We start from the raw sequence: 20534 nt of genomic DNA, 5'->3' as shown, positions 1-20534 counted from the left end.
AAGAAATTAATTATATAAACATGGGGGAACATTCACAAAACTATTTGAGAGCAAATTCTTTTCATAAAACCCACTAATTTAAAAGTATTTATAATAGTTGGCAAGTTAATTATGTCATTTTATTTTTTTAATTTACTTTTATTGAAATATATTTGACACATAACTGTAAAAATTATAAGCAATTCTTACTCATTTAAAATACAAAGATATATTAGCTGAATTATAATCTATCTATATACAGTATAGATATTCCTATACATACATATGCATACATATACAATGACATACATTTAAAAAGTAGACCAGTCTTATTTGTAATAATAATGGATGTAAACTAAAATTTAATGAACTGATCTATCACTCAAAAAAATAACCTGTAGTCATCATAAAGAATGAGGTTGTTGGCCCTGGCCGGTTGGCTCAGCGGTGGAGCGTTGGCCTGGCGTGCAGGAGTCCCGGGTTCGATTCCTGGCCAGGGTACACAGGAGAAGCGCCCATCTGCTTCTCCACCCCTCCCCCTCTCCTTCCTCTCTGTCTCTCTCTTCCCCTCCCGCAGCCAAGGCTCCATTGGAGCAAGGATGGCCAGGGTGCTGAGGATGGCTCTGTGGCCTCTGCCTCAGGCGCTGGAATGGCTCTGGATGCAACAGAGCGATGCCCCAGAGGGGCAGAGCATCACCCTCTGGTGGGCATGCTGGGTGGATCCCGGTCGGGCGCATGCAGGAGTCTGTCTGACTGCCTCCCCGTTTCCAGCTTCGGAAAAATGAAGAAAAAAAAAAAAAAAAAAAAGAATGAGGTTGTTGTAGATGGGCTTACATGCAAACTTTTTAAAAACACTAAGTGAAAATAAGCAATATGCAAACTAGCATACATAGTTTGATGCCACAGGTAAAATACAATATTTTAAGATCATACTTTTATATGTTAGTCAAAGCAAAATTAATTTTCTAGAAGGATACACAAGAAACTGGGGAGAAGTTCTAAAACTGGGAGAAACTCTTGATTTACATTTTATACTACTTCCTTGAAATTTTTTTTGCCATATGAATATACTGCCTTTATATAAAATACTTTTATAAAATTCTTAATAAGAAAATAAAGAATAGCATATCTTTAAAAAATTCTTTAAGTTATATTTATAGCTAACATAGATGGCAATTAATTTACCTGATCCAATTAATTAAAGTTAGGAAACTTTTACCATAAGCAGATAAAACAGTATATATTTTAATCATATAGTAAAAGATTAAAATTGTCTATGAAATGCTTTACTTACAATCCTCCTTCTAGGAAATTACAAACATTTTCATCTCTCTTAGATACCAAATGGAAAGTCTCCCTGATGATCTGTTGTTGTGTATCTTCACTCTGAGAAAGAATAATTCATATACGTTAGGATCAAATGTACAGGTTTAACTGCATAATAAAAATTTTAAAAGAGGCTTCTGATCAAGATGGCAGAGTAAGTAAATACTATGTTCACCTCTTCCCACAACCACATCAAAATTATAACTACAGAACAACCATCATTGAGAACTTCCTAAAGATTAGTTGAACAGAAGTCCTATAACTAAAAATATACTACTCACATAAATTAGGGGATATTTCAAAATGACTATGAAGTGATAAAATATCCCCTAAAGTTTGTGAGCAGTATATATTAAAGAACCCATGTGGAGACAGGTAGGAGAGGCGGAGAATCTGAACTGCTGGTCCCACACCCACATGTAGTGGTTAAAAATAAGCCAGGGGTGCTAAGATCCCCTGGAGGAGTGAGGGGTCCCAGCCCACACCAGACTCCTCAGTCCAGGATTCCAGTGGTGAGAAAAGAAGTCTCCATAACTTCTGGCTGTGAAAACCAGAAAGGATTGTGGCTGAGTGAGATGGAGAGCTGCTGAAGTCCCGATCATTCCTCTGAAAGGGCCTGCTCATAGATTTACTCGCTGACAGATTCACCTGCACTGGGGAGGCAACTCAAAAAATACCAGGGACAGAGAGGGAGGAATTGGATTGTCTGGCTTCAAGAAGAGGACTGGAGGGGCATACAAACAGAAGTGCTGGCAGAGGCTATTGTTCCTTTGTTGATCCTTGCTGTTGACCCAGCCTGCACTCTTGGGTAGATGCCATATCTGAGTTTCCCTTAACCTAGCTAACACAGTTTTCCTCATCCTGGTGATTCCCTGAAACCCTGCCTCACCCAACTTGCAGACCCACCTAAGCTGCTTCCAGTGGCTTTTCCACACAAATGGCCTGTCTTGGCTTATGCTTCAGACTTTCCTAAAACCTCTTATTAAAGATTCACAAACCCCAAACAAGCAGCATCGGCCTTGTTGTGCCCCATATCTCTTGCTCAGCAGCCCCGAGCCCAGCACAAGTGGTGGCCAGCCTCCATTCAGCTCTCCCAAGCTCCTCCAAGCCTAGCACAAGTGGCAACCATCTGTAGAGCACTTTGTAGCTCATATTAAGCAGCCCTGGACAGAGCACAGGCAATAGCTGACCTCTGCCTGCACCAGAGACCCTCCACAAATGACACACTAAAAGGGCAGACTTGGCAGGCACCAACTCACTAAAGAGAATCCTGCTTTGGAGGTTCAACCCAGGTACAGCAGCCCCTCCACTGTAGTCACAGCCAGTCCTCACAATCTATCAGCCTGAGGGTCAATCCCTCCTCCTGATGTGCTAACAGCAATCAGGGCTCAACTACAACAAAAGGGCACACACAACCCACACAAGTGACTCTCCTGGAGCACCCAGCTCAGTTGACCTGGGAGACTGTACCACTGGGCCCCCTATGACACCCAGAGTATAAGGCCACTCATCAAAACCAATAAATATAGCAGCTTTACCTAATACTTAGAAACAAACACAAGGAGACAGCTAAAATGAAAGACAAAGAAACATGTCCCATATGAAAGAACAACAAAATTCCATAAGAACCTAAAAAAAAAAAAATGGAGACAATCTATCAGATGCAGAGTTCCAACCACTAGTTATAAAGATGCTCAATGATCTCAGTAAGAAGAACTTCAACATGTCTACGGCCATACCACCCTGAACGCGCCCGATCTCGTCTGATCTCGGAAGCTAAGCAGGGTCGGGCCTGGTTAGTACTTGGATGGGAGAACTTCAACAAAAAAGGTGAATAAAACAATAACTGAAATGAAGAATACAGTATGTCCGTAAAGTCATGGTGCACTTTTGACCGGTCAGAGGAAAGCAACAAAAGACGATAGAAATATGAAATCTGCACCAAATAAAAGGAAAACTCTCCCAGTTTCATACCTATTCAGTGCAGGTAGATGAGGACTCACGCACAGATTTTTTAGGGCTCCTTAGGTAGCTATCCCGTATAACCTCTACAGACTTGTCACTGACTGATGACCTACCAGAACGGGGTTTCTCCACCAAACTGCCGGTTTCCTTCAACTGCTTATCCCACTGAGTAATGTTATTCCTATGTGGTGGCGCTTCGTTATAAACGTGCAGATATTCACGTTGCACTTTGGTCACGGATTCGAATTTAGTGAGCCACAGAACACACTGAACTTTCCTCTGTACCATCCACATCTCGACTGGCATGGCTGTGGGCTGCTCCGCTGTATACAAAATGTTAATGTGATCATCTGTGCATGCACACATGCTGCCACATCATCCCACAGAAACTGGGAGGGTTTTCCTTTTATTTGGTGCAGATTTCACATTTCTATCGTCTTTTGTTGCTTTCCTATGACCAGTCAAAAGTGCACCATGACTTTATGGACACACTGTACATTAGAGGGAATCAACTGTAGATTAGATGAAACAGAGAATCAAATCAGCAGTTTGGAAGATAAAGTAGCAGAAAACACTGTATCAGAACAGCAAAAACTTTTGAAAATGAAATCCAAAAGAATGAGTAGTTTCAGGGGCCACTTGAACAACTTCAAGCATACCAAGATTCACATCATAGAGGCACCAGAGGAGAAGAGAGAGAGCAAGGGATTGAAAACCTATTTGAAGAAATAATGACTGGAAACTTCTAACCTGGAAAAAGAAATAGACATAAGCCTAGGAAGTGCAGAGTCCTAAAGAAGATGAACCCGAAGAGGCCCACACTAAGACATGTCATAATTAAAATTCCAAAAATTTAAGACAGCCTGACATGTGGTAGCGCAGTGTGATAAAGTGTCGACCTGGAACACAAGGTCACCGGTTCAAAACCCTGGACTTGCCTGGTCAAGGCACATATGGGAGTTGATGTTCTTCCTCCTTCTCTTTCTCTACTTCTTTCCTTCTCTCTACCTCTTTCCCTCTCTCTACCTCTTTCCCTCTCTCTCCTCTCTGTAAATTGAATAAAGTCTTAAAAAAAATTAAGACAAAGACTCTAAATAGCAGCAAGAGTAAGACAGATAGTTAGAGAAAGACAGTTACCTACAAGGGAGTTGCCAGAAGACTGTCAGCTGATTTCTCAACAGATACATTTCAGGCCAGAATGGATAGGCATTATGTATTCCAAGTAATGAAAGCAATGGCCTATAACCAATATTACTCTATTCATTAAAGCTATCATTTAGAATTAAAGGCCAGAGCCCTGGACGGTTGGCTCAGCGGTAGAGCATCGGCCTAGTGTGCGGAGGACCCGGGTTCGATTCCCGGCCAGGGCACACAGGAGAAGCGCACATTTGCTTCTCCACCCCTCTGCTGTACTCTCTGTCTCTCTCTTCCCCTCCCGCAGCCAAGGCTCCATTGGAGCAAAGATGGCCCGGGCGCTGGGGATGGCTCTGTGGCCTCTGCCTCAGGCGCTAGAGTGGCTCTGGTCGCAATATGACGACGCCCAGGATGGGCAGAGCATCGCCCCCTGGTGGGCAGAGGTAGCCCCTGGTGGGCGTGCCGGGTGGATCCCGGTCGGGCGCATGCGGGAGTCTGTCTGACTGTCTCTCCCTGTTTCCAGCTTCAGAAAAATGAAAAAAAATAAAAATAAATAAAAATAAAAAATAGAATTAAAGGCCAGATAAAGAGCTTCTCAGACAAGAAAAAACTGAAGGAGTTCACCACTACCAAACCAGTATTACAAGAAATTTTAAAGGGACTTTAAGAAGGAAAAAAAGAACCAAATTATGAATAATAAAATGGCAATAAATACATATCTATCAACAATTACTTTAAATGTAAATGGAGTAACCGCTCTAATCAAAAAACACAGTGTGGCTAAAATGGGTAAGAAACCAAGATGCTTACATATGCTGCCTAGGAAAAATGCAGTTCCTGAAAATGAAAATTAAAAAAAAAAAAAAAAAAAAAGCTGGGGTAGCAATACTTATACCAGACAAAAATAGACTTTAAAACAAAGGTTGTAACAAGAGACAAAAAAAGACCCAGCAATTTCTCTTTTGGTATTTATCCAAAGAAACCCAAGACACTAATTCAAAAAGACATATAAATCCATATGTGCACTGCAGCACTTTTTACTATAGCCAAGATATAGAAGCAGTTTAAGTGTCCAGTAATAGACACAGTAATATTACTCAGTCATAAAAAGGAATGACATCCTGCCATCTGCAACAACATGGACGGACCTAGAGGGTATTAAGTTAAGTGAGGTAAGTCAGACACAGAAAGACAAATAACATATGATTTCACTTATATGTGAAATTTAAAAAACAAAGAAAAAAAGAAACAAATTCACAGATACAGAGAACGTTTTGATGGTTGCCACATGGGAGAGGGGTTGGGGATGGGTGAAAAAGGGGAAGGGATTCAGAAGTACAAACTGTTACAAAAACAGTCATGGGGACATAAAGTATAACACAGGGAATACAGTTGATAATATTGTAATAACTATGTATACTCTCAGATGGGTATCAGATTTATCAGGATGATAGAGTAAGTTATATAAATGTCTAATCACTATGCTGTACATCTGAAACTAATATAATATTAAATGTCAACTGTAACTGAAAATAAAAAATTACTAAAATAAATTTCATCTAAGAGCTCCTTGGAGAACTAACATATCACATCTTACAGAAACAAAACCCAGTATTTTTTTTATGAAAAACAAAACAAGAAACAATGCTTTATATTAGTTTAGCACTACAATATAACTTATTTCTAAGTTTCAAGATCAACAAGAAAAATATTAGACAGATGAATTATAGACACTTGTAAAAGGGACACTGGGTATTAATTAGTCAAAGCCCATTGTTTTACAAATGAGTAAACTGAAATAGAGAAGTTATAAATAATTCATGTAGCTTATCTTAATGGAAGAAAGTCTGGAGCCTCCAATTAAGTAAGCTTAACTAAATTCAAAATTGAGGTAAGGTCCATCTATCTTACTCATCTTAATAGGTTATCAGAAAATGGAAACCAGAATGGTGAATAAACTATGGAAGATGGTCATGTTCTCACAGAAACGAAAGAAATAAAGGTGGAAAAAACAGCCCTGCTAATTAAAATTATAATCATAACATTAAGTACCCACACTATCAATGAAAACATATAAATATGTTTAGTAATATCAAGTATTGTCAAGAATGTGGAAAAACAAAGCACTTATACAATACGAGACAAACTGTAAATTGGTACAACCATTTCTGAAAACAGACCAGCACTACCTAGTAATATTGAATACGTGATTACCCCAGGACAATGCCATTCAACATTAAAAAGATGTTGGCAAGACTACTTGTAGAAACAGTATGCAACAGCAAAAACACAACAATGTAAATGTCCATCAATCCTAGAATGCATAAAGAAATATGGTTTATTTGTGCATGAAATATTACACAGCAATAAAAATGAGATAATAATGCCAATGATGATCCTAGAAATGTTGAATTTTTAAAAAAATTCACAGAAAACTTATAAACACTATGATTATATTTTTAAGCTCAAAAACATACAAAACTAAATAAAGTGTTGAAGGACAAATATATGTGGCAAAACAAAACATGATTTAAAAAATTCAAAATGGTTATAGAGAGGAAACAGGATGAAATACAAGAGATATAGAAAGACTTCAAAGATATTGATAATTTTTCTTAAAAAAGATGGTAGACACATAGTAGTTAGGGCATTATTTATATCTTACAGATATTTAATATACAAATATTATTTTGCACCTATTCAGTATTTCATTAAAAATTTAAAAGGATGGAGAAGTATTATATAAAACAGCTGCCCTTTTCCTTCCCTGTGTTTGCTTTATTGTCTCCACCACCTCCTCCTGATCTTCATCTAGAGTTAAATTGTGTCCCTTGGATGACCTTACCTACTCTTTCAGTTTCAACCATGTTACTATCCCCCAATCTTTAAATCTCCCATATCTCTATGGGAATATGAAAATAAACAGATCCTTTCTCAGAGCTTAATACAAGAAGTAAAATATGAATGCAACTATTATAAACTTTTATTTAGAGTTCTGTATCTTGCCTTTTTTATATTCCAAAAGAGAAATAGATGTCTTTATAATCAAACTTAGAGGGCAAACCCTGACACATGAATAGTACAAATAATATAAGTAAAAGGGAGAGCAAAGACTTTCAGCAACAAGATTATCATCTTCAAAGAAAAGTGACAGATATTTAGGAAGATCCATAAAGAACAGACGGAATTCAGAAAGCCAGGGTATAGACAGGGTAAAGTTGCAAGATACTTGAGACAGAAAGAAAAATCTGAGCAAAAGAATGAAATCAGAAAAACAAGGAGCATATGGGATATAATTAGTTGTTTTCGTAATGAAAGGAAAGAAGTCCAAGGACTAAGCTTCAAAGCACTCCAAGTAGCATTCAGGAAAAAGAGAAGGCTCCAGAAAATAAAATTCTGCAAATGTGACTTTTTTTTTTGCCAGGTCTCTCCCAAGTAGGAAGTCTGGCTAGACTTGGTGTATGCGGATGAACCTCACTTCAGCCTGAGTGCATAAAGAACAAGTAATCAGGATGAGGCTACCCTTAGGTCCCTAAAAATGAGGGAAGAGGGCACCTATAACAGAAACTGTATTAGCACTTGCCCACATATTTCATTAAATTTCTTTAAAGAATCTTCTGCTGTTTCCCTCACAGTGTATAAAAATGTATTTTAAATGACAGATATTAACACTCAAAAACTACTATCATACAAAGATGTTTCCCAGTTTCAGGGGCAAAGACCCTATTATTTAAATAAAAAAAATAGCTGAGAAGAGGATAAACTGAGTTTGAAGTACTTAAAGAGAGACTCTGAACCATGGTAGCAAATATAAAGGTCTGAGAACTAAAAACAAGGTAAAATTTTAAAAGTTGGGAGTAAGGTTCTTAAAAATTCAATGGGGAAAGAAGAGTCTTTTCAACAAATGGTGCTGGGAAAACTGGATATCCATGTACACAAGTATGAAATTATATACCTACCTAATATCATACATAAACTAACTTAAAATTGATAGCAGACCTCAATGTAAGAACTAAAACTAATAGTCATTCATCTTTATGACCTTAGATTAGACAAAGCTTTCCTAGGTATAACACCAAAAGCACAAGCAAAGAAAAAATAAATTGGATGACATCAAAATTTAAAAGCTTTGTGCTGCAAATGATGAATTTGCATCCAGAATATATATATTTATATAAAGAATTCTTACAATTCAATACAAAAACAAACAAAAAAACCCAGAACTTAAAAATAGGCAAAGGATTTGAATGTACTTTTCTTCAAAGAAGATATGCAGATAGCCAATAGTTGCTTAAAAAGATGTTCAACACCATCTGTCAACAAAAAAATACAAATTTCCCTGGCCGAAGAGCTAGGTTGGTTAGAGCCATGGTCAGGACACATACAAGAGTTCGATGGTCCTGTCTCTGTCTCTCTCTTCACTAAAATCAAGAAATAAAAATTAAAAAGAATACAATCACACACACTAAAAATATACAAATCCAATTCACAATGCATATTACATGGCATTCACCAGGATGACTAGAAACGAAAAGACAGACAGTAGCAAGGGTTAATGAGAATATGAAGAAACTGCAACTTATCCATTACAAAAGATAACAAAAATGGTACAGCTGCTTTGAAAAAAAAAGTCTGGCAGGTCTTCAAACAATTAAACATAGTTATCATATGACCTATCAATTCCATTCCTAGATATATACCCAAGAAAGTAAAAACAAATGTCACACAAAAATTTCATATGAATTCACATAAACATCAAGTTAATTATACATAGTAGCCAAAAAGTATTCAATAGAAACAATTTAAACATCTATTAACTGATAGAGGAATAAACAAAATGTAGTGTGTGTGTGTGTGTGTGTGTATGTATAAAACACAAAATATTATCTGGCCATAAAAAGAAACAAAGTATTGGTAGATCCAACAACATGGATGTATCCTGAAAGTTATCATACTGGAGTGAAAGAAGCCAGTCACAAAAGACTACATAATTCATAATTCCATTTATATGAAATGTCTAGAACAAGGGTCCCCAAACTATGGCCAGCGGGCCGCATGCAGCCCTGAGGCCATTTATCCGGCCTCCGCCGCACTTCCAGAAGGGGCACCTCTTTCATTGGTGGTCAGTGAGAGGAGCATAGTTCCCATTGAAATACTGGTCAGTTTTTTTTATTTAAATTTACTTGTTCTTTATTTTAAATATTATATTTGTTCCCGTTTTATTTTTTTTACTTTAAATTAAGATATGTGCAGTGTGCATAGGGATTTGTTCATAGTTTTTTTTATAGTCCAGCCCTCCAACGGTCTGAGGGACAGTGAACTGCCCCCCTGTGTAAAAAGTTTGGGGACCCCTGGTCTAGAAGATGCAAATCTATAGACACAGAAAACAGGTCAGTGATTGACAGTGACTGAGGGAAGTAGGAATTGGGGATTAACTGTTGATGGGGTTAATGGGTACTAGGTTTCACTTAGTTTGATGAAAAATGTTCTAAACTTAAATTATAATGGTTGCATAACAGTGAATTCAATAAAAACCATTAAATTATACAGCCCTAGCCAATTGGCTCAGCAGTAGAGCGCCGGCCCAGTGTGTGGAAGTCCTGTGTTTGATTCCCGGCCAGGGCACACAAGAGAGGCACCCATTTGCTAATTTTTTTAAAATTAATTTTAATGGGGTGACATTGATAAATCAGGGTACATATGTTCAGAGAAAACATCTCTAGGTTATTTTGACATTTGATTATGCTGCGTTCCCATCACTCAAAGTCCAATTGTCTTCTGTCACCTTCTAACTGGTTTTCTTTGTGCCCTTCCCCTCCCCCAACTCCCTTCTCTCCTCACCCCCACCCTGTAACACCCAAACTCTTGTCCATGTCTCTGAGTCTCATTTTTATGTCCTACCTATGTATGGAATCATATAGTTCTCAGTTTTTTCTGATTTACTTATTTCACTCAGTATAATGTTATCAAGGTCTATCCATGTTATTGTAAATGATCCGATGTCATCATTTCTTATGGCTGAGTAGTATTCCATGGTATATATGTACAAAAGCTTTTTAATCCACTCGTCCTCTGATGGACACTTGGGCTGTTTCCAGATCTTCGCTATTGTGAACAATGCTGCCACATACATGGGGGTGCATTCTTCTTTTCAAACAGTGCTATGGTGTTCTTGGGGTATATTCCTAAAAGTACGATAGCTGGGTCAAAAGGCAGTTCAATTTTTAATTTCTTGAGGAATCTCCATACTGTTTTCCACAGTGGCTGCACCAGTCTGCATTTCCACCAGCAGTGCAGGAGGGTTCCCTTTTCTCCACATCCTCACCAGCACTTATTCTGTGTTGTTTTGTTGATGAGCGCCATTCTGACTGGTGTGAGGTGAATCTCATTGTGGTTTTAATTTGCATTTATCTAATGATTAGTGATGTTGAGGATTTTTTCATATGCCTATTGGCCATCTGTATGTCCTCTTTGGAGAAGTGTCTATTCATTTCTTTCGCCCATTTTTTGATTGGATTGTTTGTCTTCCTGGTATTGAGTTTTACAAGTTCTTTATAAATTTTGGTTATTAACCCCTTATCAGACATACTGTCTAATATGCTCTCCCATTGTGTAGTTTGTCTTTTTTTTCTGTTCTTATTGTCTTTAGCTGTGCAAAAGCTTTTTTTTTTTTTTTTTTTTTTGTATTTTTCTGAAGCTGGAAACGGGAAGAGACAGTCAGACAGACTCCCGCATGCGCCCGACCGGGATCCACCCGGCACGCCCACCAGGGGGTGACGCTCTGCCCACCAGGGGGCGATGCTCTGCCCTCCGGGGTGTCACTCTGTTGCAACCAGAGCCACTCTAGGGCCTGGGGCAGAGGCCAAGGAGCCATCCCCAGCACCTGGGCCATCTTTGCTCCAATGGAGCCTCGGTTGCAGGAGGGGAAGAGAGAGACAGAGAGGAAGGAGAGGGGGAGGGGTGGAGAAGCAGATGGGCGCTTCTCCTGTGTGCCCTGGCTGGGAATCGAACCCGGGACTTCTGCACGACGCTCTACCACTGAGCAAACCGGCCAGGGCCAAGCTTTTTAGTTTGATATAGTCCCATTTGTTTATCCTGTCTTTTATTTTACTTGCCCGTGGAGATAAATTGGCAAATATATTGCTGAGAGAGATGTCAGAGAGCTTACTGCCGATGTTTTCTTCTAAGATGCTTATGGTTATACGGCTTACATTTAAGTCTTTATCCATTTTGAGTTTATTTTTGTGAATGGTGTAAGTTGGTGGTCTAGTTTCCCCACCTGCTTCTTCACCCTTCCCCTTCTTCTTTCTCTTTCTGTTTCTCTTCCCTCCCATAGCCAAAGCTCCACTGGAGCAAGTTGGCCCTGGCGCTGAGGATGGCTCCATGGTTTCTGTCTCAGGTGCTAGAATGGCTCTGGTTGCAATGGAGCAATGCCCCGGATGGGCAGAGCATCGCCCCCTGGTGGGAATGCCGGGTGAATTCTGGTTGGGTGCATGCGGGAATCTGTCTCTCTGCCTCCCCTCTAGTCACTTCAGAAAAATACAAAAATAGAAATAAAATAAAAATACATTTTCAGTGGGTATATATTACAGTATGTGAATTATATCTTAGTAAAGATTTTTTTTAAGGTTAGGTAATTCCTTAAAAAAAAAAAGCTAGGGAAAGTTCTATAGTTACACTCTTTCCTGGAAAAGTCTCGTTATAGATATATTCTCAGAAAGAATATTGATATTGTATTTTGTATAAGAAGGAAGTTCATTTCCAAACAAGGCTTACATAACTTAAACATTGGAGTCTTTGAGAATAAAAATAAAAGAGGCATTTTAGTCTGAGGAAATACAAAGAGCAGCTGAGAACAATCTCTGGAATGTTCTACAGTTCTTTTAGCTCCATAATCTTCCAAATTTTCTACTGGAAAAGGAGAAAAAGTTCTGGAGATCGGTGATGCTGATGTTGCACACAATGTGAATGTATTTATTCCTACAGGGCTATACACTTGAAATGGTAAATTTTGTTATGTATATTTTACTACTGTAAAAATTACTTTAATCACACTAAGATATATTAATGACAGGAAATAACAAGATATATATGGGGTGGGATGAACTAGTAATCTTTCCCACTTAGCACACAGGAACCAAAATAATCAATGGGTCTGGCACACTACCAAAGGGTTCTTTCCTCCTGGGTAACAAAGAAAATAATGACTGATAGCTAGTAATTCTTGTAATTATACCAAATTTCAACCAAGGCATTAAGATGTAAATACTTCTCAACACAATAGAAATGATTTAGTGAGCTTCACAAAAATTTGCACTCCTATAATTAAGACTGTGAGATGTCTGAGAAAAAGAAACGCCTTTCTTCTCAAGCTGTATTACTTCAGAGGTATCTTAGGACATGGGTCCAGTTTGATCACTGATGTCATTAGTATAGGCACTGCAGAGAACTGGAGCACGCACTTTACTTTTATTCATTGAGTAAACACTCCTACCTTTCCAGAGCCTAAGATAACTGAGTGGAAAAGAAAATAATTGAACAGATGAGAATATTACTGTCTTTTGTGCAAAATACAAGTAGGATTCAAGGAGCAATGACTCTTCTTGTAGAGAGCATGTTGGGGATAATGTCATCAGACTGAAAAGTTTAAAGAGGATGCTGCATGACTTGGCATGTAGGCCAATCTGGCCCTGTCTGACCTCATCTCTTTCTCTTTTCTTCTTTTTAAGTGAGAGGAGGGGAGATAATGAGACAGACTCTCGCATGTGCCCCATCAGGGATCCTCCCAGCAACCCCCTTCTGGGGCCGATGCTCAAATCAACTGAGCTATTTTTAGCAACTGGGGCCCAAATGAGCTACTGTAGGAGGCGAAGATGGAAAGAAGGGAAAAAGAAGCAGATAGTCACTTCTCTTTTCTTTTTGGATTTTATTTATTGATTTTTAGATAGATGAGATAGAGGGGAGAGAGGGAGAGAGAGAGAAGTGGGAAGCATCAACTCATACTAGTTGCTTCCTGTATGTGCCTTGACCCAGCAAAGCCAGGGTTTCAAACCTGTGACCTTAGCGTTCCAGGTTGATGTTTTATCCACTGTACCACCATGGTTAGGTGAGCTGGTCACTTCTCTTGTGTGCCCTGACTACAACTCGAACCAGGAGGGTCCATATGCCACTCCATCCACTGAGCCACTGGCCAGGGCCTGACCTCATCTCTTGCCACTCTTCCTTGAAACACTCAACTTGTCTTCTTGCTGTTCCTCAACACACCACGGTTGGTCCCATTTGAGGAATCCTATACTTCTTTCTGCCCAATATATTCTTTCCTCAAGTGTTTTCATACACTCCCTTACCAAATGCCAGGACCACAAAAAGGCTTTCCCTGGTGATCTTATCTAATATAGCTTTCCCCCCATCACACTTTATCCCTTTACACTGTTTCATTTTTCTTCATAGACTAATCACAATCTTACATAATTTGTTTAATGTCTGTTTCCTATAACTAGAATGTAAACTCACAGGACAGGGATAACATTTATTTTACTCAGCATAATATTACCAGTGCTTAAAACAGGGCCATATAAACACAAATACGGAAAAAATATGGGCAGAGAAAAGAGAGTGTAAAGGTCAGATGACATGCAAAAAGGCTACTTCTCTTCTCAAGGGACTGTCTAGAAGTGCCTCCCCTGACTGTCTCAAGAACTTAACACCTGTTAGTTAGAGTATTGGCCTTTATTCTTCCTATACTGCAATATCCGTTCTGAGAGCTGCCTGATCCTTCAGTAAAGAAAGTTGTTCATCTATACTGCAGTTCAAAGGATTTGGTATGGGGAAAGCTGAAAGGGCAGAATGGTCAAGGAGTGTGAGTTTTATACAACGATTTGCTTGGCAGGGACTGGTTCCTTTTGCTGGTCTTCAATTCACAATCACCTTGGCTTATTATCAACACCAGTTAAGAGACCCATAACCCACAAGTACAAAGATGACTCCAAGTGCTAAAGACAAGAATAAATTCTGACTTTCCAACAAAAATTAGCAAATATTTGTCTTCAGGATCAGAAAAGTGAAGGGCCCTGATAGACTCAGTTTACAAATATGAGTTCGATTTTGTAAAAAAAGATATATACAAAGAAAAAATATATGGAAACTATTAAAGTGCTATTAACACATACTAATGTATTTTTAAGCAGTCTAACAATGGAGCAGCCAGATATTAACATGTTTGGTTATCTTAAAGCCACAGATGTTCAATAAATCCACCAACAGCTTTGATGCGTTCAGTTTGTGTTATTAATATCTAAAAAGTGTATACTCTTCATTGCCACATTCTGAAAGGAAATACAAAGACTAGAGAAAACACAACTAAATGTTAATAGTTATCTGTGGATAATGAAATCAAGGATGACCTCAGTGATCTTAATATTTAAATATTTTTCAGGTAATCACAAAAAAGAAACACATTCAAAAATTAAAATAAATAATTTAACAATCAACAATTTTGCTAAAGAAATATACATATAGCGATAGCTACTCAAACAAGGCCTTCCTCTACTTAGAAAGGCAGAAGAATGACCTATAACACTGCCCAATTTATATAACTCTTTCCTAAAGACAAGAATCACTGTAATTCTGAATATTTTATTTCCTCCTTTAATTTTCAACAGGTTTAATCTTATTTTTTTTAAAAGCAAGTCTTTGAGCATACTACCTACAAAAACTGTAATCATGGTTGGGGGGCTGGGTGAAAAAGGTGAAGGGATTAAGCAAAAACAAAACAAAACTCAGACCCAGACAACACTGTGGTGACTACCAAAGGGAAAGGGGTGGGAAGAAGCAGAAAAGGGTAAAGGGGGATAAATGATGATGGAAGGAGACTTGACTGGAGTGGCAAACACAATACAACATACGAATGATGTATTATAGAATTGTACACTTGAAATGTATATAATTTTATTAACCAATGTCACCCCAATAAGTTCAATAAAAAAATTTTAAAAACCAGAAATAAAATAATTGTGATCATATTAGAATGGAAATTTCCAACGATCCTTTGATATAAGAGATATCTCAAACTAAGATCTTTTGTGTGACATGTTCAGAACTGCATATTTCCAAAAACTATTCCTAATATTAACAACATTAGAAGCAATCTGAAATTACAGAGAAGAAAATATTATCATCTATTCAAAAGAAATACCATGAGCTAATACAGAGGGAATAGTGTGCATTTGTTTGCATACCCAACTTCTATTGCTCTTCTACCTTTCAAATAGAATACCAATTTTATTCATGTTTCCATCTTCATGGATAGACCCTGATTACTGTAAGTTATTATTGGTCCTGGTTATGATTAATCAGACTGAAGGGAAAGATATACTGTATTCTAGAACTGCAGGAACAGATCACTCCTTATGGATTAAACTGATTACCACTGATTTCAAAGAGAAAAACAGCCTTTGGATATCAACTTTGTGAAGAGCAAAGCAGAGAAAGAAATTGGATCTATGATGAAGTCACTGATTTGCTAAATCAAATAATTTTGGAATCTGTCTACTACTCTACATTTCCTATTCTGTATAATAACAGTTCTTTTTAAGCAAAATTTGTATCAGGCTACATAAAACCCAACTTATGCATCCAAAAGCATCCTAACTAATGTGAAAAGAAACCAAATCACTTGGAATTATCTTCCTAATAAAACAGCTCAAATACAATGTGTTAATATAATACATGTTAACATCTTAAAACTTACAACTGCTGACAATTTTATCTTTTTTTTTTTTTTCCTGAAGTTGGAAACTGGGAGGCAGTCAGACAGACTCTGACATGCGCCCCACTGGGATCCACCTGGAATGCCCACCAGAAGGCGATGCTCCGCCCATCTGGCCCGTGGCTCTGTTGCAACCAGAGCCATTCTAGCACCTGAAGCAGAGGCCATAGAGCCATCCTCAGCACCCTGGCCAACTTGCTCCAATGGAGTCTTGGCTGCAGGAGGGGAAGAGAGAGACAGAAGGAAGGAGAGGGGGAGGGGTGGAGAAGCAGTTGGGCACTTCTCTTATGTGCCCTGGCCGGGAATCAAACCCGGGGACTCCTGCACGCCAGGCCGACGCTCTACCACTGAGCCAACTGGCCAGGGCAGACAATTTTATCTTGATCACAAAAATAAGCTTAACTACCCCATCTGCCTCACTGTCATAACAGTCACTAAACATGGATGCATCTTTCTCTAAACATTTCTTAAAAGGTTAAAGAAAGTTATACATACTTCCAATACTTCGTATCTGTTATATAAACAAATTCAAAAAAGAAAAGAACAATCTTACAGCTCCTTCTGGGACTTGCATTTGGTTGACAAACAACTTAATAATTAAGTACAGTTTAAAAAAAGTTGAAGCAACTCCTGTACATAATAATTTGAAAACCCTCCTGTTTGCACTTGTGTGTGTAAGCTCACCCCTGAGTATACATATACAATTTTTTAAATTTGTGGAAACAACTAAGATAATTCGTATAAAACCATTTTTTACTTTATTAAAGTGATTCAACAAAGGATATACCATGGTTCATTAATAACACAGAAATCATAACCCAAGGGTTTATTTTTCTTGTTTGATGGCTATGTAAAAATATACCTGGTTTAAGAAATAATAGTCTCATCAGTCATTTGTAGTAATACACAACTACTGCCAGGCAAATATTAGACTCAAGTTTACTGTTGTCAAGTCACTGTGGCCAAGTAAGCATCAATTTAAAGAGACAAACCAAGAAAAACACTTGAACTTGTGTAGTCATAGCTCAAGGATATAGAAGGTAAAAACAAAAGAGAATGCATTCTGAGTCTACCTTTGAATTCTGATTCTAGCAGAATGAACCAAAAACTCCAGTTTAGCCAAATGTGTGTGTGACTTCAGGTATCTCACAATAGCAGCTTGAAGGCACTGTCAAATCTAAAAATTATAGCAGGAACTAGAAATATGCACTATTTAAGGGTAAAGATGAGCATATAAATTGTTAATATGAAAGAGGATAAATAAGGAATGAAAATCCAATGCAGTAGGTGAAGCTGGCTGGCAAATGGTTAAGCACTTTTCGAACTGCTTAGTCTTGAACCATTATTACTAGACTCAAACTTCAGCATTCTATCAGGATATAAAACTATTAACACAACCACACCCCTAAATATTGCTTAATAAAATAAAATCAAAACTGTCAGGCCCTAGCCGGTTGGCTCAGTGGTAGAGCATCAGCCTGGCTTGCAGAAGTCCCGGGTTCGATTCTCGGCCAGGGCACACAGGAGAAGCACCCATCTGCTTCTCCACCCCTCCCCCTCTCCTTCCTCTCTCTCTCTCTTCCCCTCCCACAGTGAGGTTCCATTAGAGCAAGGATGGCCCGGGCGCTGGGGATGGCTCCTTGGCCTCTGCCCCAGGCGCTAGAGTGGCTCTGGTTGCGACAGAGCGTGGCCCGGAGGGGCAGAGCATCGCCCCCTGGTGGGCAGAGTGTCGCCCCCTGGTGGGCGTGCCGGGTGGATCCCAGTCGGGCACATGCGGGAGTCTGTCTGTCTCTCCCCGTTTCCAGCTTTGGAAAAATACAAAAAAAAAAAAAATCAAAACTGTCAATCTTATTGGAGATATATATATACTTCTTAGAGATTTTGGTCAACTTAAAACAGAAACCGTGGAAATAACAGCTATTCCATTACTTTTATCCTAAAGGCATGGATTCTTCAAACCTCTCATCAATGAAGGACTAAATTTTAAGAACTGGAAGAAAATTTAGGAGGTATAGTAAACTGTTGTACATGGAAATAGAGTCACAAGAAATTCTTGATGGAATTCAGAGCTGGTTCTGATGTTTGTGATGACATGACTACAATATATTAATAAATGTTGATTTTTTGTTCAACAATAAATGCGAATTCTTGTTCATGGAAAAATAAGACATCTCCTAAAAATAAGACCTAGCATGTCTTTAGGAGCAAAAATTAATGTAAGACACTGTCTTATTTTCGGGGAAACACGGTAACTTCTAATCGAAACTCTATGCCAAACTAGAAGACACCAATAAATCCAGTTAGCAAAGATTTATTGAGACCTCCCTATATTCAAGACTGCAAATGACACAAATAGATCTAAGACCTGATACTATCTCTCATGAAATCTAGAGAATGCTCCAAAGGAATTACAGGCTGTGAAACAGAATATTATACTGTTATAAAGATAAAAGTAGTCTGGCCTGATTGCTCAGTTGGTTGAAGCATCATCGCAATACACAAAGATTGTGGTTTGATACCCAGTCAGGGCACATAGAGGAACAGATCGATGTTTTTCTCTCTCTCTCTCTCCCCACTTCTTCTCTAAAATCAATACAGAATTTTTTTGCCTGACTATGCATTGGCATAGTGGATAGAGTGTTGGCCCGGGACATATAGGACCCAGATTTAAAACCCTGTTGAGTTGTCGGGGTTGCCCGCTTGAGTTGTGGGGTTATTGGCTTGAGCATGGGATCATAAATATGATCCCATGGTCGCTGGCTTGAGCCCAAAGGTCACTGGCTTAAGCAAGGGGTCAATAGCTCCACTGGAGCTCCTCAGTCAAGGCACATATGAGAAAGCAATCCACTAGCAACTAAAATGCCTCAAGAAAGAATTGATGCTTCCCATCTCTTTCCCTTCCTGTCAGTTCCTGTTTCTCTCTCGCCCACCCTCACTAAAATAAATAAATAATAAAATCAGTTTTTTAAAAAGATAAAAGTAAAATCTTATGAGCCAGGAGGAGTCTTTCAGCAAGATCAAAAGGCATCAGGGAATGGTTAAGTGATGTCTGAGTTAGGCCTGGAACAGGGGTCAAATCTAGGTGGTTGGCAATGAAAGGAAAGGACATTTCAAGTAGTGACAACAGAATAAACACGGATGCCCTATACAAACACAACCTATTTCCAACTACTCTTTCTTTTCATATCCTGATCTTGCCATGCCAGTTTTCTTGGTGTTCCTTCACATTTAGGGCAGGTTCTTCAACAGGCTCTGCCTCCTTAGGGTCACTGCATCTCCTGCTCCCTCTGCTTGGAATGATCTTTGCCCCAGATAACTGTAAGGCGGCCTTTCTTACCTCCTTCAAGTCTTTGTTCAAATGTCACCTTCTCAGTGAGAACTTAACTGTCTTATCCTATTTTAAATTATCATCCTTGCACTGTCACCTTTCCCTGATTGTTTTCCACAGCACTTGTAAATATGATACACTGTATATTCTACTTTTTATTAGCTCTGTGTATACTCCCTCACAGAACAGAAATTTCATTTGTTCATCTCCAGATTTAAAAATATTGCCTGCATCTGGTAGGCATTTGTTGACCAACTGACTGAAATAAATGAGTGAAAAAGATTTCTGCCCTCAAATAGCTTCCAGTATAGTGAAGGGTACAAATATATAAACAAATAAGTAACCTTACATTATTCCTGAACGACAAAAATATATTTGGCAAAACCCAATGTATAAAAGACTAATGTACAAAAATAGCTCTGGTATCCCTATTTCTACATGGCTAGTGACCACCAGATTCTTCTTTATACATCTCATTGCTCCCTGCCCCCAGTTAACACTGTCACTCACTGGCCAAAAATGACACCAGAGCTGCCACTGCTGCCAGAACTGCTTCTTCCCACATTAACCTTCACTCTACCTGCAGAGTAAAGGTAAAACAGAAAGTATTCTGTTCCCATTGTTAAACAAGAGAAAGATGCATTCCTGGATTTTCAGATTAAATTAATTTTTCTGTATATGGTTAACTTTTAAACTGCAGGAATGTTTACACTGACATTATGGGTTAAGCAAGGAAACTATTTTTAATATTGCTTAATTATCAAGTGTAGACATAGAAAAGCAAATTTTTGAATTTTGTTTCATTACTTGAACATTCTTTCCCATACTGCAAATGGATGGCACAAGCAAAATGGTTAAGAGAAAGTTCCTTCAATAAAGGCTAGTACTATATTTTAGGCAAAAGGATAACAATGTAAAGTTAAAGGCATTTTTTTTTTTTTCACTCAGAAGGATCAACTAGAATTTTATCCTGGATTAAGGAATGATGTAGAATTCTTAAACAAGGCATTAGCATTTAAATTACATTATACTCAA

At 38.4% G+C, this 20534-nt stretch overlaps 1 protein-coding gene across 5 annotated transcripts in view; it reads right to left on the bottom strand.

Annotated features, from left to right (window-relative positions):
- Positions 1 to 20534, bottom strand: part of AP3S1 (adaptor related protein complex 3 subunit sigma 1) — a 90683-nt gene that overhangs the window by 68758 nt on the left and 1391 nt on the right. For all 5 annotated transcript variants that reach the window (XM_066274121.1, XM_066274122.1, XM_066274125.1 and 2 more), the window contains exon 2: positions 1274 to 1365. In XM_066274121.1, the coding sequence (XP_066130218.1) occupies positions 1274 to 1365 (92 nt within the window). The remainder of the gene's footprint in view (positions 1 to 1273; positions 1366 to 20534) is intronic.

This window comes from Saccopteryx bilineata, chromosome 4, assembly GCF_036850765.1.
Source record: "Saccopteryx bilineata isolate mSacBil1 chromosome 4, mSacBil1_pri_phased_curated, whole genome shotgun sequence".
Lineage (NCBI taxonomy): Eukaryota > Metazoa > Chordata > Mammalia > Chiroptera > Emballonuridae > Saccopteryx > Saccopteryx bilineata.
The sequence above is the reverse complement of the archived record's forward strand: the minus strand, read 5'-3'. Positions and strand labels throughout refer to the sequence as shown.